The 26,446-nt window shown below is 42.6% G+C and overlaps 1 protein-coding gene across 2 annotated transcripts in view; it reads left to right on the top strand.

Moving 5' to 3' along the window:
- Positions 1 to 3,163: 3,163 nt before the first annotated feature.
- SLC24A3 (solute carrier family 24 member 3) overlaps positions 3,164 to 26,446 on the top strand; it is a 241,088-nt gene continuing 217,805 nt past the window's right edge. The window contains exon 1 of one of the 2 annotated variants that reach the window (XM_060774095.2): positions 3,164 to 3,588. In XM_060774095.2, the coding sequence (XP_060630078.2) occupies positions 3,465 to 3,588 (124 nt within the window). In that variant the 5' untranslated portion in view covers positions 3,164 to 3,464. The remainder of the gene's footprint in view (positions 3,589 to 26,446) is intronic. The other variant, XM_060774094.2, reaches the window with a different exon arrangement.

Raw genomic sequence — 26,446 nt, forward strand, 5'->3', positions numbered from 1 at the left:
CCTCAAACTGTTGGAGGGCTGGATTATAATTAGGGCTGGGCGGTTTCGTTTCGTTAATTCGTAATTCGTTAATAATTCATTATTTTTTTCAATTACAAAACGATAACAAACCATTCTGGAGCAATTATTTAAAAAAAACGAATTTTCAAAAACGTGTTGTAAATGCTTCGTATTTCGATATTGTATTCGTTTCGTTATTGTTTTGAGGTCGTTTCGTTATTATTTCCGCATGTCTGGGCCAGTTTTATGGTTTAATTAGTGAAAAAAAATTATAATATCACACCAACAGTCAACAACAGAGGGAGAGGGAAGCTTCAGAAGGTTTTGGAGGTTTTTTAGCGTATTTCGCGGTCGCGTCCGCCATTAACGAATCAATTCGTTATTGTTTCGGAAATCGATTCGTTAATTTTTTACCATTTACAAAATTTCGTAAATATCGAACTTTTTAAAAGGAAAATTTTGTAATTATTTTAAATATCGAAACAAAAAAACCCCCCAAATACAAATCGATTTTAGAAACAAATTTTTCCGTTGTTACCCAGGCCTAATTATAATATGAAAAAAATATGAATGAATTCATATGCACACTGCACATATATTATTTGTAGTGCAAAAAACACTTAAAAGCAATACAATAATTAAGAAGAAGAACAATTTTAACAAATATAAACTTATTAGTATTTCAATGGGAAGTGTGGACCTGCTTTGGCTGATGAGATAGGGCTGTTGTCGTTATTGTGTGCTTTCAAGTTGTTTCAGACTTAGATTGACCCTGAGTGAGGCCTTAGTTTGAGGACCCCTGGTCTAGCCAGTATTGCACCACCTGACATCCGCCGGGAAGTAGCTGCTAATAATGAAAGGACCAAACAGTGACATCTCCAGCTCATCCCTTGTTTGGGTATCAGTCAGCATGTCAACGACTTAAATCAAGAAATTGTCTTCTAAGATCTACAGAGACACTCGCTGGTACACCTCAGCAAGCGAGAGTCCAAAAGTGGCAGGCTCAAACCCAGAACCTCAATCAATGGCTGATACTGAAAGAGAGACTCCCCCCTGGGCACACAGAAAACTGTGCAACTTGGAAGGTGCTGAACAGACTGTACCACGAGATGATGAGCCAACCTTAAGAAATGAGGCTACAAAGTGGAATCCACGACATGTGAGTGTGGAAAAGAGCAAACTACAGACAACCTGCTGCAATGCAACCTGAGCCCTGCCACATGCACAATGGAGGACCTCCTTGCAGCAACACCAGAGGCACTCCAAGTGGCCAGATACTGGTCAAAGGACATTTAATCAACTACCAAGCTTGCAAACTTTGTCTCTTGTTTGTCTGTCTGTCTGTTTGTTTGTTAAAAAATGCAATGCAACTGTTTGGTTTGCTCCTGACACGATAAATAAATACCTGATACGATAAATAAAATAACCATGAGCAGCATTTCCTTAGCATATTCCTTTCCCCAAATAGTTAGTTAGTTAGGCAACCCCTCGCTTTCCGAGGATGATTGTCTTCCAGTTGTTCTTGTAGGTCCGTATGTGGCTGTGGAGCCCTATTCTTGCTCTGCATCTTCTTCCGCAGTGAGGGCATTGGTTTCCAGGTGGAAGGCGGTCTCGGTCGGGGTTGACTTGACGCGCCTTCCTCTTGGCATGTTTCTCCCTTTCGCCCTACATTCGTGCCTACTCGAATTCTGCAGCACTGCTGGTCACAGCTGACCTCCAGCAGGAGCGGTCAAGGGCCAGGGCTTCCCAGTTCTCAGTGTCTATACCAGAGTTCTTAAGGTTGGCTTTGAACCCATCTTTAAATCTCTTTTCCTGTCCTCCAACATTCCGTTTTCCATTCTTGAGTTCGGAGTAGAGCAACTGCTTTGGGAGACGGTGGTCGGGCATCCGGACAATGTGGCCGGTCCAGCGGAGTTCATGGCGGAGGACCATCGCTTCAGTGCTGGTGGTCTTTGCTTCTTCCAGCACGCTGACGTTTGTCTGCCTGTCTTCCCAAGAGATTTACAGGATTGTCTGGAGGCAGCGCTGATGGAATCGTTCCAGGAGTTGCATGTGATGTCTGTAGACAGTCCACGTCTCACAGGCATAGAGCAGAGTTGGGAGGACAATAGCTCTATAAACAAGCACCTTTGTATCCCTACGGAAGGCCCGGTCCTCAAACACTCTTTGCTTCATTCTGAAAAATGCTGCGCTTGCAGAGCTCAGGCGGTGTTGTATTTCGGTGTCGATGTTGACTTTGGTGGAGAGGTGGCTGCCAAGGTAGCGGAAATGATCAACATTTTCTAATGTTACACCATTAAGCTGTATCACTGGCATTGGAGAGGGGTTGGCTGGTGACTGCTGGAAAAGCACCTTGGTTTTTTCAATGTTCAATGACAAGCCGAGCTTCTCATATGCTTCTGCAAAGGTGTTTAGAGTGGCTTGTAGATCTTCTTCTGAATGCGCACAGACGACGTTGTCATCAGCATACTAGAGTTCTATAACAGATATTGTTGTAACCTTGGTTTTGGCTTTCAGTCTGCTGAGGTTGAATAGCTTGCCATCTGTCCGATTGATGATTTCCACTCTGGTGGGAAGCTTCCCATCAACAAGGTGAAGTATCATAGCGATGAAGATGGAGAATAGAGTTGGGGCAATAACACATCCCTGTTTGACACCGGATTCCACTTTAAGTGGGTCACTTTGGGAGCCACTGCTGTCCAAAACTGTTGCCATCGTGTCATCATGGAGGAGCTGCAGGATGTTCACAAATTTGTTAGGGCACCCGATTTTGTGGAGGATGGTCCAGAGAGCGCTGCGATTCACTGTGTTGAATGCCTTTGCAAGGTTGATGAATGCCAGGTACAGAGGTTGGTTTTGTTCCCTGCATTTTTCTTGGAGCTCTCATGCAGTGAAGATCATGTCCACGAAAGGCAACAGTTAGTTGGCCAAGTCAATTGAGGTCAGGCATTCTCAGTGAGTGGAGCCCCTTTCTTGGTGAGGGGAGGGAGAAAGACTTCGGGGGTGTCTCTCAGAGGCTTTACCCAGGGCCAGGGCTCCAAAGGGGGCCACTAATCTTGGGGTCTGCAATCCCAGATCCATTCCAGGGGGGTCCTCAGCTGTGAAGGAAGAGCGCGAGGAGGCGGGGCCCTGAAGCGCCCTCCAGCGGCGAGGAGAAGGAGGAGGAGGAGAAAGGGAAAGAGGGGGCGGAGCCGGGCGGCGTGTCGGGAGCCCCCCATTCTCCGCCTGGGCGCGGATACGGAGAGAGGGAGAGAGAGGGAGAGAGAGGGCAGAGAGGCAGCCCTGCCCATGGCGCAGCGCCTCGCCCCCGCCGCGCCGCCGCCGCTGAGCGCCCTCCAGGCAGAAGCCGCGGCAGGAGCGGCAGCCAGGCTGGGAAGCGGCGCGGAGTGAGCCCGGCTCGCCTCTCGGAGCAGCTCCCTCGCCGCCACCTCGCCTCGCTGGGGCATCTCCGCTCGCTCGCCGCGATGCTCCCGCTTCGTCGCCGGCGGAGGAGGCAGGCGCTGCTCGTGGGCCAGCTGGGCGCCCTGGCCTCGCTCCTGCTCCTCGCCCTGCTGGCCGGAGACCTGGCAGGCCAGCAAGACGCCCCCGGTGAGTGCCAGCGAGGGAGAGAGAAGGGGAGAGAGAGGACAAGGCGCCTCCTCTCTCCTGCCCCCCTCCCCTTTGCTCCCCTTTGTTGCTTCTGCTGAGCTTTGGGAAGAAGTGCCCCCTTCCCCTTCTTCTTCTTCTGGGCAATCCCATCTCTATGTCTCAATGCCCACTTCCTATTCCTCCGTAAGGTTTTCCCCTGACTCTGGGGGTTGGTGCTCATCTCTAAGCCAAAGAGCCGGCGTTGTCCGTAGACACCTCCAAGGTCATGTGGCCGGTATGGCTGCATGCAGCGCCCTTACTTCTTTCCCGCCGGAGCCCCCCGCTGGCGCAGTGGGTTAAACCCCTGTGCCGGCAGGACTGAAGACCGACAGGTCACAGGTTCGAATCCGGGGAGAGGCGGATGAGCTCCCTCTGTCAGCTCCAGCTCCTCATGCTGGGACATGAGAGAAGCCTCCCACAAGGATGATAAAAACACCAATTCATCCGGGCGGTCCCCTGGGCAACGTCCTTGCAGACTGCCAATTCTCACACCGGAAGCGACTTGCAGCTTCTCAAGTCGCTCCTGACACGACCGAACCTTCCCGCCATACCTCCTCTTGGCGTCCCTCCGTCCCACCCCCCAGCAGCAGCAAGGATATCCCTCTGGGCATCTAAACCAGGAAATCCCAACTGGATTGCCCCCCCACGAGAAAGGGCAACTTGGAAGTCCCTGAATCATAGAGTCATAGAATCCTCATGGACCATCCAGTCCAACCCCCTGCCACGAAGCAGGATATTGCATTCAAAGCATCCCCGACAGATGGCCATCCAGCTTCTGTTCAAAAGCTTCCAAAGAAGGAGCCTCCACCACACTCCCGGGCAGAGAGTTCCACTGCTGAATGGCTCTCACAGTCAGGAAGTTCTTCCTAATGCTCAGGTGGAATCTCCTTTCTTGTAGTTTGGAGACATAATTCTGCATCCTAGTCTCCAGGGCAGCAGAAAACAAGTTCGCTCCCTCCTCCCTATGAGGAAACCAGGAAATCCCAACTGGATTGCCCCCCACGAGAATGGGCAACTTGGAAGTCCCTGAATCATAGAATCATAGAGTTGGAAGAGACCTCATGGCCATCCAGTCCAACCCCCTGCCAAAAAACAGGAAAATTTCATTCAAAGCACCTCTGACAGATGGCCATGCAGCTTCTGTTTAAAAGCTTCCAAAGAAGGAGCCTCCACCACACTCTAGGGCAGATAGTTCCACTGCTAAACGGCTCCCACAGTTAGGAAGTTCTTCCTAAAGTTCAGATGGAATCTCCTCTCTTGTAGTTTGATGCCATTGTTCCGCATCCTAGTCTCCAGAGCAGCAGAAAACAAGCTTGCTCCCTCCTCCCTATGACTTCCTCTCACATATTTATACATGGCTATCATGTCTCCTCTCATCCTTCTCTTCTTCAGGCTAAACATGCCCAGCTCTTGAAGCCGCTCCTCATAGGGCTTGTTCTCCAGACCCTTGATCATTTTAGTCACCCTCCTCTGGACAAATTCCAGCTTGTCAATATCTCTCTTGAATTGTGGTGCCCAGAATTGGACACAATATTCCAGGTGTGGTCTAACCAAAGCAGAATAGAGGGTAGCATTACTTGCCTGGATCTAGGCACTAGACTCCTATTGGTGCAGGACAAAATCCCATTGGCTTTTTTTGCTGCCACATCACATTGTTGGCTCATGTTTAACTTGTTGTCCACGAGGACCCCAAGATCTTTTTCACATGTACTGCTCTTGAAGAGACTCAGAAGCAGAGTGGGCAGATCAAAAGACAACCTGGCTCACTGGCACTCCCTAAAAGAATCCCACACCTTGTGTGAATGTGGAGCAGAACAGACAACTCCGCATCTGTATGCTTGTCCACTATGCCCTGCCTCATATACAGAGGAAGAATTTTTGGACAATGCCATTGCTGTTGCCCGTTTTTGGTCAAAAGATATTTAGCCCCCTGTTCTCCTTCTATTTTTATCAGTTTTATACTAATTTATGCAATGCTTTTGATAAGAAATAAATAAATATCTTCCCGTCAGAGTGGTACCTATTGATCTACTCACATTTGCATGTTTTCGAACTGCTAGGTTGGCAGGAGTTGGAGCTGACAGCGGAAGCTCACGCGGCTCCCCGGATCCTTTTGGTCAAGAAGTTTAGCAGCTCAGCAGTTTAACCCACTGCTCCATGGGAGGTTCCCTCCTTAGTGGGGCTCTAACCTTTCTTGTCCAGAGGGAAAGGAGTGTGTAGACTTGACCACCCTCTACTGCCTGGCACCCACCTTTCCCTGGCATCCATCCCTATCCTTCTCCAGAAGTTACCTCATGCACCCCCCTACCCAGGGGGAAAGGGGCAGGTGGCACCCAGCTTTCCCCCTCATCTCTGACTAGGTTTGACATCCCTGTTTTTCTCCAAGAGTTGCCTCATGCACCCCGCCCCCTTCCTTGTAGTGAACTGGCCAAATCTTCTTGAAGATCCCTGGGAGAAGGGTGTCCTTGGGAGTCTCCTTCTCCTGCGCTGAAATACCTTACCCGATCCAGGACTGCCTTACCATGTCAGTCGAGGTCAACTTCCTTCAGGTGACTCAAGGAGTCCTGACAAAAATGATGTACACAACCAGCAGGGGTTTGCCCATTTCCCTGTGAAATCAAAGAGTTGGAAGAGACCACATGGGCCATCCAGGGCCGTTCCGCACAGCCACATAATCCAGAATATCAAGGCAGTATCTGCTTTGAACTAGGTTATCTGAGTCCACACTGCCATATATTCCAACTCAAAGCAGATAATGGGGAATTTTCTGGCTTGATCTTCGGGGTTATATGGCCGTGTGGAATGGCCCTGGATGGCCCATGTGGTCTCTTCCAACTATATGATTCTATGAAATGGGCAAAACCCTGCTGGTTGGGTATTATTTTTGTTAGGACTCCTGGAGTCTCCTGAAAGAAGTTGACCATCAACTGATGTGGCAAGGCAGTCCTGGATCAGGGAAGGTATTTCAGCGCAGGAGAAGGAGACTCCCAAGGGCATCCTTCCACGATATCTGCTTTGAATTGGGTTGTATGAGTCAACACTGCCATATATTCCAGTTCAAAGCAGATAAATTTGGGATTTTATTCAGTTGTGCGGAAGGGGCCCCAGTCCAACTCCTTGCCATGTAGGAAAAGCATCTATTTCCATGGCCTCATGCCACATACATCCAACACGATGTCAAATCGAGTCCAAATCCAGCCCACCATGTGTCCTTTTTTTCATGCGGTCCTCCAGATGCAAGACTACAACTCCTCTGTTCTTCCTCATTCAGCATCATGGCTGGAGCTGATGAGAGTTGAGATATGGTTGTCACATCTAGAAGTTTGTTCTGTTTAGTCAAAATAGAGGTTTGGATTTAGAGACAAGAGTTGTGAGTGTGATGCTTGACTTTAAAATGTCCTTCAAGCTTTCTCCAACGTCAGACTCACAAGGGTAGTTGGGTTGCAAGTCCCATTATCCCCAGTCCTCATGGTGGATATAATAAAAAGTGAAGGGCGTTGTTGCTTCAGAAGCATCTGGGGACTGAAAATGGGTAGTAGTAGTAGTAGTAGTAGTAATAATAATAATAATAATTTTATGTATTTTATTGTATTGCACTTATTGTATTGTTCATGTTGTAAGTCCCCTGGGGAGAGGAGTGGGATATAAATAAACATTATTATTATTATTATTATTATTATTATTATTATTATTATTATTTTACTGTGTTTTTGTGTCAGTAAAATAATAATAATAATAATAATAATAATAATAATAATAATAATAACAACAACAATAATGTTTATTTATATCCCAGCCCCCTCCCCAGGGGACTTACAACATAAACAATACAATAAGTGCAATACAATAAAATACATAAAATGGAGTAAACAATTAATACCATATCCAAATGATATAAAACACAAAATACAGCACAATCAAGTAACAAAAATTAACAATAAAATTATGAACCTAATAGTTTAGTAAAAATTAGAGAGCACTGACCACTATGTAAAATAATTATAGTTGGTCTTCTGCATCCACGGATTCTCCGTCTATGGATCCAGCAGCCCTTTGAAGGCAACCATCAGGCTGACGTAGCCCTCGATGGGAATGCGTTTGACACCTCTGCCTTAAGCACATCCAGTGGTGTCTTGAATGATGGCCAACCTGCATATATCGCCCTTGAACAGGGATCCAGGCTTTCAGCTTGCGACCTGATCAATGTTTTTCACCGGATACAACTCAGAGACGGCAATCCTATACTGCTTTACCAGAGAATGACAATAGTATGCTGCCGTTCAGGGAAAGAAGCCTCTTTGAAGTCAGTGGGACTTACAGATATGTTTTTAGAACTGAACTATTGATGGATCAAATCAGTGATCTGATTAAAGATCTCCCCGTTATAAATGATCGTAAATCCTGTCGATAAAGGGGAAGAGTAAAGTGGGGTGGAAGCTCGGAGTTCGCTCATGGGGCAGCATGTTGCTGGTACTCTCTTGGAGGAGCCGGCTTGGCAAAGTAGAATTAGCATTTCCACTCCATCAAGGAAAGAAACGTCATCTGCATTTCTGAGCAGACTGTCAGGCGGCTATTCTGTCCTTTTCTTCACGGCCATAGCTCTTCTGAAATTGGCTGAATGTATTTCTTTGTAACCTGATTGAGAAAACATGTTCTTTGACTTCAGAATATTATGCAAATGCAGATTTCATTGACTAAGCAGCGACTGAAACTCCTAGGCTTGATCAACCATGCTTCCTTTCATCAGGTGTCTCCCTTAATTGTCAGCTTTGAGCTGTAACTATAATAATTATAGTTGACATGTCTGCAACTACACGGCACGTACATTGTTATAGTAATTTTATTAGAGCCATGTGAGGTAGGTTATTCATATTCGTGTTTTTGTTCGTGCATAAATCCAGGATTGTGTCTAAGGAAGATTGACTTGACTAATAGCTTGGTGGCAAAGGGTGGAACCGGGATGACATATATCTCTCAGTCTCTTAGATGCTACACTGTGACAGCTCTTATTATAACAATTCTTTCCCCACTGTCAAGTTGCCTTGTCAAGCCTGAGCTTCCCGAGAACCTTGGGCTTCTCTTCCATTGGTTGCAACAAGCAGCCCATTTCAGAAGTGGACTTACCGGACCAGAGCTGCATTGGTGAATGCGGGCTACAGCCGTGCTCAGCAGCGTTGTGGCAGCAGACGTGCATTTTCACGAGTTGCAAATCTCACAGAGTTCTGTTTTGCTACGGTTGCATAACTCTGGTGGAAAGGCTATTCATTAGATTTCTTTTGTAATCCCTTCTCTGCTGTTTTTTTTTAAAGGCTGTTTACAATGCATCACCTATCTTTGAACAAAGGGAAACCCCCTGAATTCACCAATTGTGTGTGTTTTTCCCTTGTTATAGTGATGTCACTGAGTCACAGAGCCTACAGCTTTGGAAAAATGAACTGTCTGACACAGTTTAATGTCTTTATGTTGTGGCGGAATACAATGGAGCAATTCTGAGCATATGCTAGAGGATTAAAAAAAGACACAGGGATAAATTTAGCAGCATATCTAGTTTAATGTTTGGCAGACTGATGCTTAATTCCAGTTACCTCTTGATTCATCTTCATGTCACTGCCATAAAAACACCAGGAACATGAAAATGCAATGGCATGGGATTAATATTGGCATTTCATATTTGGAAAAGCAACCATAAATATAAAATTGTGTGAATCATTGCTGTGGTGATATCATATGACAGCATTATTTCCAAGTGATCGTGCCATATTGTATTGCTGTGGTTTTTTTCTTTCATGTCAGGAGCGACTTGAGAAGCTGCAAGTTGCTTATGGTGTGAGAGAATTGGTCGTCTGCAAGGATGTTGCCCAGGGGACATCCAGATGTTTTGATGTTTTATCATCCTTGTGGGAGGCTTCTTCCATGTCCCTGCATGAGTATCTGGAGCTGACAGAGGAAGCTCATCTGCACTCTTCCTGAATTTGAAACTCCAACCTGTCAGTCTTCAGTCCTGCCAGCACAAGGGTTTAACCCATTGTGCCACCAGGGTGTGTGGTAATATAATATTACCATTGCTGTGGTAATATAATATAATATTATGCACACAATATGGATTTATACAAGGAGAATCATACTTATCTCCTTTAGTGTGCTAGCATCCCCGTCACATGCTGCCAATAACACAAACCACTATAGTCACAGAACTCTTTGTCGTGTGGGCCATGTGTAGAAATGATGGCGGGCATAGAAGGCAGTTGCAGGAGGATTAACTCCCAAGGCCCTACTCTTGGTTTTTTAAAAAGTTTAGGACATATTAATCCCTAGTAAAGGTAAAGGTTTTCCCCTGACGTTAAGTCCAGTCATGTCCAGCTCGAGGGTTGGTACTCATCTCCAATCCTAAGCTGAAGAGCTGGCATTGTCCGTAGACACCTCCAAGATCATGTGGCCGGCATGACTGCATGGAGTGCCCTTACCTTCCCGCTGGAGCAGTACTTATTGATCTACTTATATTTGTATGTTTCGAACTAGGTTGGCAGAAGCTGGGGCTGACAGCGGGAGCTCACGCCGCTCCCTGGATTCAAACCTTTCAGTCAACAAGTTCAGCAGCTCAGTACTTTAACCCTGTCCCACCTTAAATTATTTCTCACCTAAAACTAGACATGTGCTACTAGACAATCTTCAAATTTAAGCTGGAAGAAAGAGTGAACTTCATCAGACCAATATTTGGCCGCATGCATGGGCCTCTAGGATGAAGTAAATGTCACACCTCAAATGTCAAGATATCTGCCAGCAGCCAGAGTACCTTGGGCCAATAAAGACACAATTCTTACCCATATTAGTCCCATTCACATATAAAGAGATTTTTTTTCATGTCAGGACCAACTTGGGAAACTTCAAGTCGCTTCTGATGTGAGAAAATTGGCCGTCTGCAAGGACGTTGCCCAGGGGACGTCCGTATGTTTTGATGTTTTTATCATCCTTGTGGGAGGCTTCTCTCATGTCCCTGCATGTGGAGCTGGAGCTGACAGAGGGAGCTCATCCATGCTCTCCCTGAATTCAAACCTCAAACCTGTCGATCTTCAGTCCTGTCAGCACAAGGGCTTAACCCACTGCGCTACTGGGGGCTTCTTATATAAAGAGATGTGGTTTTGACTTTAAAACTAAAATAAGTGGACAGGAGAAAGAATGCTGCATCCTCTCTTCACCTGAGCCTTCCTGCCTCACTCCTTTCCCCAGTGAAATGAGGTCCAATAGATTGAGACAGACTTGTTGCCTGGCAGTCAATGGTTCAAATTTCATTTCCCCTACAGTCTTAAAAGAGTGGAACAAACATGTCACAGTGGCAGCTTAAAGCTATTTCCATGTCCTTTTCCTACCAACACAGAACAGTGGTTCCCGACCTTTTTTTGACCAGGGACCACTTTGACCAGGAACCACTCCCCAACATTAGTACCAAAAGGATTACGAATCAGTTTTTGGTCAACTTTAGATTCAGTTTGGTTATTTGGGGTACTGATTCAGAAGATTGCATTGGATAGACCACACCAGTTTCTGATACAGAACATATGCCATCCAGTAGTCGCCACCTGCTTGCCCACAGAAAACCATATTTAATAATCTAGACCTGATGTGGTAGTAATTTTTCATGGGTAGTCAGCCCCTCCCCTCCCAACATCTCTTTTGCCTCAGGGTTTTGCGTGTCCAGATGTTCTCATTGTCACATGATTTTGAGACAATGGTGTAGTAATTGTGAGGTCGCAGACCATATTTTCATTCTTGCAAACCACTGGTGGTCCATGGATCACAGGCTGGGAATCACTGGAACAACATACACCTGACTTTTATTGATAGGCCTTTGTAGTTCCACCCGGATTTGCATATTGATAGAACCTTTGACTCTGAAAGTAATTAATTGGAGGAACAGAGTTTGATGAAGGAACACCCTGCACCTCTTAAGCATGTACTCCCATCTCCCAATAGGAGCTTGTCTACCACTATCTTTGGCTTGAGGCATGCATCATGATAAATTCCTGGATTAGGTCTGGTCCTCGTATGAATTGGGGTCTATTACCAGGGCATTTGTGTATATATATCCTTCAGACTGAAGTTATGGGTGCTGATGGGTATTTCCCCAGGATGTACATATAGCTTGATGCTGCCTTGATAACTTGAGACCTGAAGAAATGACCCCAACCCTTGCCAAAAGGCTACAAGCAAACAACTGCTCCACCCTCCCAAAAGATTACCAAGATCTGATATGTGGAAAATGATCACGTGTAATGAGTTCTCTTCCGCGTAGGAGTTTTTCATGGTTGTTGTGAAGCTAGCAAGGTAAATAACAACAAGGGAGAATAAGTGCCTGAATGGATTGTACAGAGTCTGTGTGATATACATGTATTTGTCTTGAAGCAAAACCAGGCATGCATTGCCTTTGAGAGACTAAACATGGCCATAAAAAGCCAAATAGGTTACAAATCAAAGTACAGAACAAGCTCATTTGCATAAACATATGGTTTTGCAGATCAAATAAACTTAGAAGAGAAAAAAGCACAAAAAAGATGAATTAAGTGTCAACTTCCATAATTGTCAAATGCCGTAGGAATTCATTTTAAGACAAATCGTTTTCACTGACTGGAAGAAGCCCTCTCTCTAGGCGATGTCTCCGATACTAAGGTGTTGCAAAATGTTTGCAAACATCCCAGCTTCTTAGAACTGACAACATAACAGGTCTGGAAACCAAGGAAGCTGCATACTGTTTGTGTAAAGGAATGCAGCAAAGAAAGGATCATACATTACAGTCACTATGTGGTGTGCGAGAGAGAATGTGCATATATGGGAGTAATATGTTAATGCAGTCATGCTGGCCACATGACCTTGGAGGTGTCTATGGACAACGCCGGCTCTTTGACTTAGAAGTGAAGATGAGCACCACACCCCAGAGTCAGACGTGACTGGATTCAATGTCAGGCGACAACCTTTACCTTTATGTTAATGACATTTGCATGTAATGCATACATATAAGAATTGCATGACAGCGATGAAAATGAATATATTTGAGGGAGGGATGGGGGAATTGTGAGATAATAATGTGAAATTGCCAAGATCTAATGTGCAAATTTTTATGTAACTATAGTTTTGCTTCTGATGTTTTCATCAAAAGTGTGTTCAGGGTTATCTTGACTTTGGACCCTTTCAATTCCATTGTGTTTGGTTGGAGTAATTGATTGCATATTTACCCCTTGAATCAAAATAAATGAGATCCTGAATTCTGACATTTGCTGGTCTCTCTTTGTTGATTTTTTGCCCTGATGTTATATCTCTCCCCCCCCCCCCCCCAGCAGTGTTTCCAAGTGTTTTGTCTGCCTGAGGGGAAAATCTAAGGTCAAAAAAGTCAGATATAAAATAATAGTTACACATCTGCCTCTTGTACGTGTACCTGTGTGAATGACTGCCCTTACGAAAGAGGCCAGAATACTTTTTCTTTGTTACTTACTCCGCCAACTCTGGGGACATCTGCTGAACAGAGTGCAGCGAGACTACAAAGCAGTTCCTAGATCAGGAAGAAGACAACTGATCTATAGCCAACTATGTAGGGCAATGCTCTCTCTGATCTGTTAGGTGGATTTTCCATGTTCTGGCTCCCTATGGTTTTCCTATTTTGATGTCGAAAGAATTTTTAGAGATGAAGCAGAGACAGGAAAGACGTTTTACCAGAGTCTGTGGGTTTTCTGTGTTTGATGCACAGTGCTAGAGATTTCTCAAATGCTCCTGTTACTCTACTGCAAAATCTTTGTCTCAAAGGACCAGCTTTTCCATCAAGGTTTTTAGCCATGACACTTTGGCCTCTTACAGCTTAAAAAAAAAAACAACTCGGGAAGATTCATAAGGTGCCTCCTGAGGTGAATCCCTCATAGGGAAATGCATCCAGAGTTGAAAGGAAGGACAGAATGCTTATTTTATGGATCTGTCCCATGCCAGTCACACTCCTTTCTAGTAGGTGGTCTAGTGAGGCACACGGAGCCGTATATTCCTTCTGTTTCTTGGTGACTGCTCTCAGGATCCATGGGAGACTATATTTTGCAGCTTCTACGCTGCAATATAAAATCCAGATTATCTGCTTTGAATTGGATTATATCACAGTGTGGACTCATAATCCAATTCAAATCAGATAATGTGGATTGTTTTGATAATCTGGATTATATGGCAGTGTAGATGAGGCTTGAGTCACTTCCTTCATTGCTGGCAGATAGAGCTCTTTTTTTATTGAAACAGGCATTTCATGATTAATTAATTGAAGGGAGTCTTTTATGGTGTGAGCTCACTCCAGTTCTTAACTTTATGGTTATATCTTTAAGTGGTGTTATATAAAATTTAACAATGCCTCAATTCAATAACTTGTTTTATTGTGCTTTAATTTTTTATTGTCAGTTTTTTAGCTTATTTTGTTTTAGCATTCTTGTATGCAGCATCAGGTCCCTTGCTTAGTATCCATATAAATAAACCTAGCTAGTTCAATACAGTCAGACTGCCATATATGCCGAAGTTAGGGGCACAAGACCCACATAAAAGTGAAACACTGTTAATAAAAATGCTATTTTTATGTGAGAAAACACCCCTTTTGAAATCCACCTGACCATTAGAAAGAATTTCCTGACCATAAGAGCTGTTCAGCAGTGGAACTCTTTGTCTCTGAGTGTGACGAAGGCTGTTGAACAGAGGCTGGATGGCCATCAGTCAGAGGTTCTCTAATTGTGCCTTTCCTACCTGGCATGGGGTTGGACTGGTTGGCTTGTGTGGTCTCTTCCAACTCTGGACCCTCCAGCATGACCCTATGGTCAACTTCCACTGGAGGACCTAAAGATTCCCAGAGAGATGTCCTCTAGTTCTCCAGCATGACCCGGAAGATCAACATCCAGCAGAAGTTGGCCATGGAATTACAGTCTATGGCCAACTCTCACACATAGAGTTAGAGATTCCTAAAAATGACACTTTCAGCAAATTCATGAACAATAAAATCCACAAAGTCGACCTATAGATGTGGAGGGTTGACTGTAGTTCCAGTGGTGGATGTGGGTGTTCAGCTCCCAGATCTTTTCACAGAGTACATGCACTTGGTGAAAAAGGTGTTTGGTACTTCTTAAGCATTTAGTGCAAGCAATAAAAGCTTAAGAAGAGTTGATGTACTAATAACAACAACTTGTAGGAAATGTGACTCCTACTCAGCTCCTTTAACGGCAGCCTTCTTCAGACACTATAAACACACAAAGGGAACTCTATGCACTTGAAGGACAGGAGGAGCAGGCCTATCTCCAAATCTCCACATGTTAGAGGTGGAGGTCTGCCAGTAGGGTGAGCCTATGTAGGTTTCTGTGTGAGCTTAAACCTCAACTGGATATAAGCAAATATACATATATATCTTCATCCACATAATGAGTGAGATAGGCTAAAGCAGTGGTTCTCGACATTCCTAATGCTGCGACCCCTTAATGCAGTTCCTCATGTTGTGGTGACCCCCAACCACAACACTATCTTTGTTGCGACTTCATAACTGTAATTTTGCAGCTGTTATGAATCATAATGTAAATATCTGATATGCAGGATGTATTTTCATTCACTGGACTAAATTTGGCACAAGTAAACAATATGCCCCAATTTGAATACTGGTGGAGTTGGATGTCCTCTAGTTAAGATGATTTTGTTATTTGGGAGTTGCAGTTGCTGGGATTTATAGTTCATTTAACTCCCATGACCAACAGAAAATACTGGAAGGGTTTGGTGGGCATTGACCTTGAGTTTTGGAGTTGTAGTTCACCTACATCCAGAGACTCAAGCTAGGATGGATCTGGACCAAACTTGGCATGAATTCTCAATATGCCCAAATCTGAACACTGGTGGAGTTTGGGGAAAATAGACCTTGACATTTGGGAATTGTAGTTGCTGGGATTTATTGGTCACCTGTAATCAAAGAGCATTCTGAACCCCACCAATGATACAATTTGGCCAAACTTCCCACACAGAACCCCCATGACCAACAGAAAATACTGTCTTTTTGATGGTCTTTGGTGACCCCTTTGACACCCCCTCATGACCCCCCAAGGGGTCCTGACCCCCAGGTTGAGAAACACTGGGCTAAAAATTTTTGATGAAGATATTAGGGTTTTTTCTAGAGATGTTTTCCAGTCCTCTTTCTGATTTCTGTTGTTTGTATCAAACAATTTTGGCCAGGTTTATATATTCTGATCCAACACTTCCCTTTGTCTTCTGTCTAATTGTGAAGAGAGTGGTCTTGTTGTTTCTGTAGTCCTACAACACTGTTACTAGAGGTATGTCCCCAGTGACTCAACTGTCACTTTTCTAGCTTGTACTTAGTGTAGTTCCTGAAATCATTCTTCTAAGAGTTGCTGTCTCATCAGTTATTTCAGTTTTCTGTGTAGTGCAGCTAACTATCTTGGTTTTCTTATTATCTAGATGGATCATTTATATTGTAGCCTCCCTCCAAGGAATTCAGGAGAGTGCATATTGGAGTCATCACTATTTTGCCTTTAATCAGCCCTGTGCAATGGGTTAGCTGAGAGCTGATGACCTATCCAGAGCTACTTAGCAATCTTCGTGGTTAGAATTGAAACCAGTTTTTTCAACTGTATTTTCTGGCAACACCACACTATCTATCATTTTGCCCAGATCTTTAGTTTATTAAGTTTATTAGCCTCTCTAGCAGAAAACTTCCATTCTCTCCAGTATGCATTTTCTATGCATTTTGGTATGTGTGCTATCCATTTTTTTATGTAAGAGCTGACATAAAAATATGGCTTTCGTTTTCCGAGTCTGTCAAAATCAGCATTTCTAAAATCTAATATCTGTTCTTTGCAGCTTTAATGGCTCTGATCATTTGGAGCACAGCTTTGTAATAAATCATTCATCTTACAAACTGTTTTGCAGTAGAACACATGTTTTGTACACAAAAGTTTCTATGTTGAGTATTTGCTGTCTCCTGTTAAGAGCCTCTATCAGAAACTCCATAGAATCACTTCCTGACAGATTTGTATATTGCCTTTCCCAGCCCAAGGCGGTTAACAGGCAAAATTCAATGCTTACAATGTCATAAATACAATTAAAAATATAACATATAATAAAAACTAAACAAATTAATAAATTATTAATTCATAGTGCCTCCTTGTTAAAAACGTTGCCCGGACTCACTGTCTAGTCGTTCCATTTTCCTGTGTCAGTTACTCTGCATTTGCAAATACTTGTTCAAAAAGCCATGTCTTGACTTTTTTTCCAGAATGTTAAAAGGAAGGTGGCCAATCTAATATCTATAGGGAGGGTGTTCCGCAGCCGAGGGGCCACCACCGAGAAGGACCTGTCTCTCGTCTCTGCCAAACGTACTTGTGACAAAGGCAGTAACGAGAGCAGGGCCTCCCCAGACGATCTTAAGGTCCTAGATGGTTCATAAGGAGAGATGTGTTCAGACATGTAAGTTGGGCCAGAACTGTTTAGGGCTTTATAGGCGAAAGCTAGCACTTTGAATTATGCTTTGCATCTCTCAAATATGTTTGCCCCATGCCCCCTGTTCTCAGCTGAAGTGGGTCTCTGTTTGTTTGGAAGCCCAGCTTTATCACAGGGAGGGTTCATATTGCCTCCAGACCCATCCTGTTTTGGAATGAGTTGCTGTCCCTGTGAAAGATCTAGTTCAGTCCTTTGTCCTATATGTATTTCCATGTCCACAAGTGATGAGGAGCACATTTGCTAAACTGCATTAAGCGAGTCAGTGGCAACCCATGCTGGATTATTTTAAGTCTTTCGATGCTAAAACTTCGGCTGGATCTACTGGTGTGTTAGCATTTGTCGATTCCTGTTGTTCAATAAAGTAGAAATGTTAACCATTATACATTGGGGGAGGATATTTAACCCTTCAGGACTTATGCAGTCGTCCTGTGATGTAAGCAATTCTCAGAACTTTCCCTGAAACACTTCCCCCAGAGTGTAAACTTAGCTACTGTCTTGCAGACTTTTCCATCCCCTCCCTGCAATTCAAATGCAACAAAAATGACCTCCAACAATCTGTTGATTTCTGTCATTAAAGTAACTTTTTATCTGTTTAATATATTAAACAGACAAAAAATGTCTCATTCAGTTCTGTGCTGAATAGCACTAGAGTGAAGCAGAAATTATGTGGTCTTATTGTGAGTTGGTCAGTCCTGTTTAGGATAAACTGAAATTATTTCCATGATGGGAGGGTGGACTCTAGAATTCATTAGCATCAGGAAATGCCTTAGACTGCATCTGGTTTTATTTCAGCTTTCCTCCATCTTGGATTGTTTGGTTTGGGGTGTTTGAATGGTACACACTTGATTCTGTGTGCACAAATGCTCCTTTAAGCATGGTAAAACTATAAACAATTAATAATTATAACAATGTGTTCTGCAATATGTTAGAATTCTTGTTGAGGTTGGAAAATAACACATTAACTCACACAACTGCAAGGGTTTTTTTTCTTAATCCTAGTGCATGAGACTTAATTATTGGGCATGCCACTGGGAGATGCTGTGCAGATTTCCTTTTTAGGGCACAAAACAAGAGGTGAAGTTGTTTTATCTGTTTTGAGTTTATAACAAAAGCTTGAGCAGGGCCTGTGTTTCCCAGCTCTGCAAACTTATTTCTGACCAGAGATGGTTAGAATGAGGAATGAATGTGGTAGCATTTGTATACAAGACATTAATCCCACCAACGAACTCCTACATACATTAAGGCTTAAGCCATCCTTCCCTAGTCTTGCAATATAATCCACTGGACTACAACTTCAAGCATTCCAAACAGCCTGATTGCTCCTATTTGGGGTTGTAATTAAACACCAGGTTGTAGAGGTCTGTAGTCTTATCTACAGCCCTTTCCACACAGCTGTATGAAATCCACAGTGAACTGAATTATATGACCTTGTGGACTCAGATAATCCAGTTCAAAGCAGATATTGTAGATTATCTGCCTTGATATTCTGGGTTATATAGCTGTGTGGAAGGGCCCTATATAACAATTTAATGTAGTTTCAAACCGGTATTGAAGAAAGTGGTTTTGCTATTCAGATGATTACTTGGGAATCTTGGAACCAATTTGAGGCCCACATGATAACATAAACTACAGAGCATTGATGCGTATTAAAGGCTTTCTTTCATGCACTTTTGTGATAATTCGTTGTCCAGTCATTGCAATTTGAAGCTCGCTTCAACTTGCATTATATAGTCATTACATAGTCATTGTATATGTGGCCTGTACTGAGCAAATCTATATAAATATGCATGCTTATTTTTGCACAGTTTTATCCCATTCTACTAGGATAGAAATGCCAAAGACAAGAATTCTCCTGATCCTGGAAGTTGTGTGATTCCTAACAAGGAGCGAGTTACACTTGCTATATTGTCTCAAAAGTGGTGTTTCTTTAGTTTGGTTGATGCAACTTTGGGCCCTTCCACACAGTCATATGACCCAGAATATCAAGGCAGAAAATCCCACAATATCTGTTTTGAACTGGGTCCACACTGCCATATATTCCAGTTCGAAGCAGATAATGTGGGATTTTATTCAGCCGGGTAGAAGGGACCATAGAGGAAATTCACCTGTGTTCCTGGATAATATTTCTACTTGTGTTTTTACTGCGCTCTGGATCACAACCTTGCTAGTCTGTGCCCTTCCCTTTAATGCCCTTTGATTAAGGAAACTATGGCATTGGCATTTTTTTTCTTAGACACTAGACTATAAACTGTGTGGCTGGTGCTTTCATGTATTTGAAAATGAAAGGCCTGATAGGGTGAAGGTATTGTTGTTACTAGTTCTGAAAGCTCAAGGCTTCCTTTGGAAGGACTTCTTGAAAAGTTCACTCAAAGTTTCAAATGTGAAGGTTGCCCCTCAGGGTGGACTCAGATCATGGGAAGATTGCTATTATGGGTTATGATGTCTAGAGAATTCTGGAAGCTGAAATAAAAAAAAAAAAACCTTTTCCAGTTGCAGATCTTAGAGCATAGTTAGAGCCCTGCACTAGGAAGCCATATTTTCCCATGAGGTCTAAAGAGATTTTAGGATGCTTGTTATTCTCTGTTCTGAGTGGCCATCATCCATCTCTATTCCTATACAAAATCCTTTTTGGCTCAAACATTTATTTATTAAACACTAGCCGTCCCCTGCCACGGGTTGCTGTGGCCCACATGGGGGTTCTGTGTGGGAGGTTTGGCTCAATTCTATCGTTGGTGGGGTTCAGAATGCTCTGTGGTTCTAGGTGAACTATAAATCCCAGCAACTACAACTCTCAAATGTCAAGATTCTATTTTCCCCGAACTCCACCAGTGTTCACATTTGGGCATATTGAGTATTTGTGTAGAGGTTGGTCCAGATCCATCATTGATTAAGTCCACAGTGATCTCTGGATGTAGGTGAACTACAACTCCAAAACCAAAGGACACTGCCCACCAATCCCTTCCAGTATTTTCTGTTGATCATGGGAGAACTATGTGCCAAGTTTGGTTCAATTCCATCTTTGGTGGGTTCAGAGTGCTCTTTGATAGTAGGTGAACTATAAATCCCAGCAACTACAACTCCCAAATGACAAAATCAATTTTTTTGAGTGAAGGACATACATTGGGTTGTTAGGTGTCTTGTGTCCAAATTTGGTGTCAATTTGTCCAGTGGTTTTTGAGTTCTGTGAATACCACAAACAAACATTACATTTTTATTTATATAGATTTTCCCTTTGTCTCACCATGGGACCAAAGGCATCTAACAATCTAGATTAAAACAAAAAGTGAGGAAGTTTAGCCATTGAACATTCCAATCGAAATATTAATGTTAAAAAGGTAAAAACATATTCAAAGCATAGGGGTTTTTTTTAAGATAGTGCATCCTATTATAAAATTCTTCTGTGCCAACCAGTTTAAAAATGGACTGTTTAAATAGCAAGGATAAGGGAGGTAATAAAGTCTATCTAGGAAGAGACTTCCATGAGCTAGGAATTGCTACCAACAGGATTTTGTCCAGTGTCCTCGCCAGTCAAATCTAAGCAGGTGAGAGAAAGTCCAACCTTGAAGATTAAGATATTTGTATATACTTATATAGGATGGTACAGGTTTTTTCCCAAATGTAAGATTCTATTTAGCATGTCTTCTATTTTTAAATTGCGTTTGGAAAGATGGTTGATTGAGACCGTGTCTAACACACTGAGAGAGGAATACAGTGTGATTCCAAAAAAAGCCTCTCCTTCCATTAGTCCCATATTAAATCTGCCATTGGCATGTAACACATTAGTCACAGCTCACAGGTAAAACGCTCTGCTCTGTCCCAGCTTGTTCTGCTATACATCCTCGATTGCATTTTCCTGGTTTTCCGGTCCTGAGACCAGCTTTGCTTTCCACACCTGCCTTGCTTGTTTGGGCAGCTTTCTGGAAACTGATTTTAGCCTGGTTTCACCAATTTTGACTGCCAAAGCCTTTAGATTTCAGAACATGATACTAGGTGGGAGAATTTTCAATAAATGGATTGAAGTGAGAATTCTACCACAAATTCCTCATTGCCACAGCAATATATTTCTCTATTGGTAGTACTGGAAACTCTGGTTCTTCTTCCTGATTGCACAAAGGAAAACTTTTGTATGTGCAGTCGTAATCAAGGAGGCTCTGGACAAATCTCACGTGAAGGTTTCAAGCAGTGTGTAAAACTGCATGCATCCTACAGGACATGCACAACTATATTTGCACCCAGTAGTCCTTTGCTTATACTTTCCCTTCTCTTCCCTGTGTTGTCTTCCAAGTTTTGAAATTTACAGTATAAATTGTTTGGGGCATGGACTAACCTTTGGCAATGTCATGGGCTGTACACAATAGTGGCAATGTATAAACAATCAACAAATGTATTGTTGAAGGCTTTAATGGCTGGAATCACTGGGTTGTTGTAGGTATTTTCAGGCTATATGGCCATGTTCTAGAGGCATTTTCTCCTGCCGTTTCACCCGCATCTGTGGCAAGCATCCTCAGAGGTTGTGAGGACCTCACAACCTCTGAGGATGCTTGCCACAGATGCAGGAGAGAATGCCTCTAGAACATGGCCATATAGCCCCCCCCCCCAAAAAAAAACCCCTACAACAACCCAATCAACAAAGGCTTTCATTGGAGAGTTAAGAAAGTTTAAGATACCTTCTAAACATCATGCAAACAGGGAGTTCATAGTATAATCTTTGACCTGACATCTTCAATAGTTATATAAATCCATTAGGGGATGTCGCTAGAGGTTTCAGAGTTGAGTGTCATTGGTATACTGATGAGACTTAGCTTTACTTCTCCTTGTCATTGAAATCAGCTGGAGTTGTACAGAAGTTGGATAAGTGCCTAGATGTTATGGTGGGTTGGAAGAGGACCAACTCATTGAAGCTGAATGCTACTAAGATAGAGACACTGTAGTTGGTGGTTCCCAAATCTTAGAACTGGGTAAGTGAACCAGCCTGAATGGGTTTGCACTTCCTGTGAAGGGGAAACTACATATCTTAAGAGGATTTGAGAGATATCTCTATCTCTGAAGGTCAAAGAGGGCTCCATAGCCTGGAGTACTTGAGGCTTGTTCCAGCTACAGCTTTTTCTGGTCAGGGAAAAATGGGCTGCATTCGTTCATGTACTGGTAACCTCCTGGGTAGACTGTAGCAATATCGTCTGTATGAGGTTGCCCTTGGACATCTCAGAAACTGCAGCTAGTGCAAAATAAAACAGGCTATATATGGGACTGCTTATAGAAGTCATACAACAACATATTTGAATAGCAAAGGAAGCTAATATTTTTCCATTTTCCCAATACTAATGACATTAAAAGTTCCTAATAGCATGGAATCTTGCTATTTGAGGTCTCCACATGTACCTGCACCTATATACCTAAGAACTACGTTTTTCTAGAAGGCCCCTTCTTTGTATCTCAACTCTGGGTGCATATAGGAAGAGGACGTCTTATCCCAGTTGTGGAATGACCTCCTATTGAAGACATTGCAAAACACTGGTCTCGAGTTAAAGCTTATCTTTTTATTAATAATCATTTCACCCAAATGTTTAATATTGTTTTAGCTTCAACTTTTAAAACTATGCAATTGTTTAATATTTTTTCAGAATGTGTGCTGTGTTTTAAATTGTTCAGCTGATTTTATTATAGGCCACCCAGAGTTTTTAAGATATGGGGCAGGATAGAAATATTGCAAATAAATAGATAAATACATTTTTTTTGTGCAGGGTTTGGGTGTTTGTATAGAGACGTTCATTTTTTACTACCTACATCTCTAATGTGAAAGTTACTGCCTGACAACCAGTTTCTTCTTCTTTCAATGAAGCCGGAGTCCCATATTTCCTAGTGTTGCTACAGTTCAGAGTAGGCACATATTGATACCAACTGAAAGGGAAAGCATTGGAAAAGTTACTTTTGGGACTGCAGTTCCCAGAATCTTTCAATCAGCATGTTTCATAACTATAGGCACATCTGCACTGGCCATTAAATACAGTTTGAAGGCAGCTTCACAGCAGGTGGTTGAGCAATGCACAGCGTGAAGACCTTTACACCACAATAAACATCCACACAGTGAAACTGCTTTCTTCTATGCTGACTTCATCTTGGATTTATAGAAAGATGAGGAGGAGGAGGAGGAGGAAAAAGTAGTAGTAGTAGTTACAAGGGTTGAATGAAAAGTAATGCCTCCACCTTTGTTACTTGGGTTTGGATGGGAATATTTTAATAAATCAAACAAAGAAATAATCCTTGGAATGTGCTCTTTAATTACCACTATTCAGTTTTCTACATAATCACCAGACAATTGGATACATTTCTGCCAACGATGAACAAGTTTTCTGAAGCCTTCACGGAAGAAGTTGACACTCTGTTTCCGCAACCAGCTTCTCACAGTTCTCTCAACGTCTTCATCAGAAGTATTATGATGTCCCCGCAGATCTTCTTTCATTATCAGGAACAGATGGAAGTCAGACGGTGCTAAATCTGGACTGTATGGAGGATGCCGTATGGTGGTGAAATCCAGTCTCTGAAATTCTGCTGTGGTGGCATGTGAAGTGTGTGGTCACAGGATGTCCAACTCTTTGTCAGATGTTCCCACCTCAACATCTTTAAACTTACTCACCCAACAACGCACAGTACTCACATCAACACAATCAGCATAAACAGCTTGCATTTTCTGATGAATCTCCTTTGGGGTGACACCTTCTGCTGCCAAGAATTCAATGACTACACATTGCTTAAGTCGCATTGACTGATCGTCTGCACAGGGTTCCATACTTTGTACTTTAACAACACAACCGTTCAATGCTAAGGCTTCCCACCAAAATGGAACTATAGAGGAGAGTCTACTGAACAAGCCAGTACCTGCTGCATACCAGTACCGCCATCTGTTTAGGGGTTACGAAGGTGGAGGCATTACTTTTCATTCAACCCTCATATTGTAGATGCGCCTTATATTGGCCTAAAGGATGCAGCTTCCTTTAGGAGAAATAACATTTCCAGTTCTGAAGTGGGACTTTCCATTTATTTCAAGATCAAGGACCATTTTTTCCCTGGACTCTCATCCAGGCTCTGATCCATGTTTTTTTTTAAAAAAAACCCTTCAAAGTCCTTTCTTCCCAGTTCTTCCTGTAACACGTATTCCCCCCACTCCAACGATGAGCTTTTGACCTTATATGTCTAGATAAACCCCTGAAGATATCAATATTCTGTTGAGGCTTTTCAAGTGGATGTAGGCAGCTTTTCAGTAGAACGAGACAATTCCCTCATCCTTTAGAAGACATGGAAAGCTTCAAAGCAGAACAAAGCTACTTCCACACATCACTAATGGGATGTCTCTCAGTCTTTGCTATCTCTTAGATCTTTGACATTGAAGTTTCAATATTTTTGATGTTGTATTAATTAGACTGCTTAAATATCCCGAAGGCATCAGAGCTTGTCTGATGTCTAAATCTAAGCAGGGTCAGCCTTGGTTAGTTCTTGGAAGAAAGACTGCCAGAGATATATAAACCCAATTTTCCTAGTTTCCAACAGACCTTACAACCTCTGAGGATGCCTGCCATAGATGCAGGCGAAACGTCAGGAGAGAATGCCTCTAGAACATGGCCATATAGCTCGAAAAAAGCTACAACAACCCAGTAATTCCAGCCATGAAAGCCTTTGACAATGCCCTAGTGGTTGTTTTTTGCTTTTCTCCCAAAGCACGACTCAAGGAAGATTAAAACAGAATGCAGGTAAAGATCAACTGACATATTGAAGAATTAAAAAAGGATTCAATAAACTATCATATTAAAATTAGCCCTCCATTGAGAAAACAGTCAAGTATTTAAATCAAAACAAATTTTTGATTAAGAAAAACACCGGCAAAACAATGTCATCAACAGACTGGTCAAGCTTTGAAAACTATCTAAAGGAAGGGAATCAGTCTGATAAGCCATTTCTAAGCCGAAGAGCCAGTGTTGTCCATAGATGTCTCCAAAGTCATGTGGCTGGCATGACTGCATGGAGCGCCAAGTCCTATCTAAGTAAGTTTTTGGCCTGCAGAGAGAAGACCAACCCAGCCTCTGATGGGAGAAAGTTCCATAGCCATTGAAAAGGCTCCCACGTGGTGTTCCCATGAAGAATTACAGAAAGGTTTCACTAAAAGGTCTCACAACTTAGGCAAGCTCCCAGAATTTATTGGTCACTTCCATCTCTGCCTGTTGTGCATTTTAAAAATGTACGAATATTTAATAGTCTTTTCCACCTCTAATTGGATCCAGCTGTGCCGATGGGGTCGCCTCCACTCAAATAATTTCAGCAGCTGTTGTTGTTTCGACAGATGGTTTTGTGTACATGCTTATGTCTTCAGTGCATATATTTACATATGTGTGTGTGTGCATTAGAGTCAAGATGTATGTGATCGCTGGTCAGTAATTTAGCTTCTAGAGACCCAGAAAAGAAAATGGAAAAGCACTCTTGTTTGTCAACGGCAATAATGTTTTGAAATGAAAAATCACAGTGTCTTCCCAAAAGGGAAAACAAACATAAGGATCAGAAAACAAGGACTACCCCAGTTCATAAATAAGACATACAGAGCAGACTGACACATACGTTCACATATTATGTATCCATGCGTGTTTAGTATGAATATCACTTACTGGAATGATCCTTGTTGGTGATATAGCCCACAAATGAGCAGAAGATTGGAGTCCTTGCTAGAGATGCAAGCTAGAGGAATGAACTAGGGTAGTGGTGATTTCGACTTTAGCTCCCAGAATTCCTGGCCATTGGACAAATTGGCAAGGGCTTCTGGGAGTTGGAGGCCTAAACATCTGGAGGTCACAAGTTTTTTTTAGCACTATAAATTTGTATAGAATCATTGTTGATGTTGTTTTTGTTGTTTTTCTTATCACTATAAATTTATATAGAATCATTCCCCCAAAAAATCATAATAGGAGCATATGCATTTACTTATTTCAGCTTTCTCTTCAAATTTGAAAGACCTGGATCAGCGATGCTAAATAAACATTTGATGTACTTTAGGTTTTAAATCTTGTATTAAGTCTTGGGGATCTTCTGCAACAAGGGATATTTAAAGGGCATCCCTGGTAAGAACCACTGCCCTTGATCTTGAGAGATCAAGAAGGGGGCATTTAACACATTACAAATGAACCTCTGAACAAGTGTTTATTTAACGCTACTGATCCAGGTCCTTCAAATTTGAAGAGAAGGCTGAAATATGTAAATGCATATGCTCCGATTATGATTTTTTGGGGGAATAATTCTATATAAATTTATAGTGATAAGAAAAACAACAAAAACAACA

The sequence above is a fragment of the Anolis sagrei genome, chromosome 4 (assembly GCF_037176765.1).
Source record: "Anolis sagrei isolate rAnoSag1 chromosome 4, rAnoSag1.mat, whole genome shotgun sequence".
Classification (NCBI taxonomy): Eukaryota; Metazoa; Chordata; class Lepidosauria; order Squamata; family Dactyloidae; genus Anolis; species Anolis sagrei.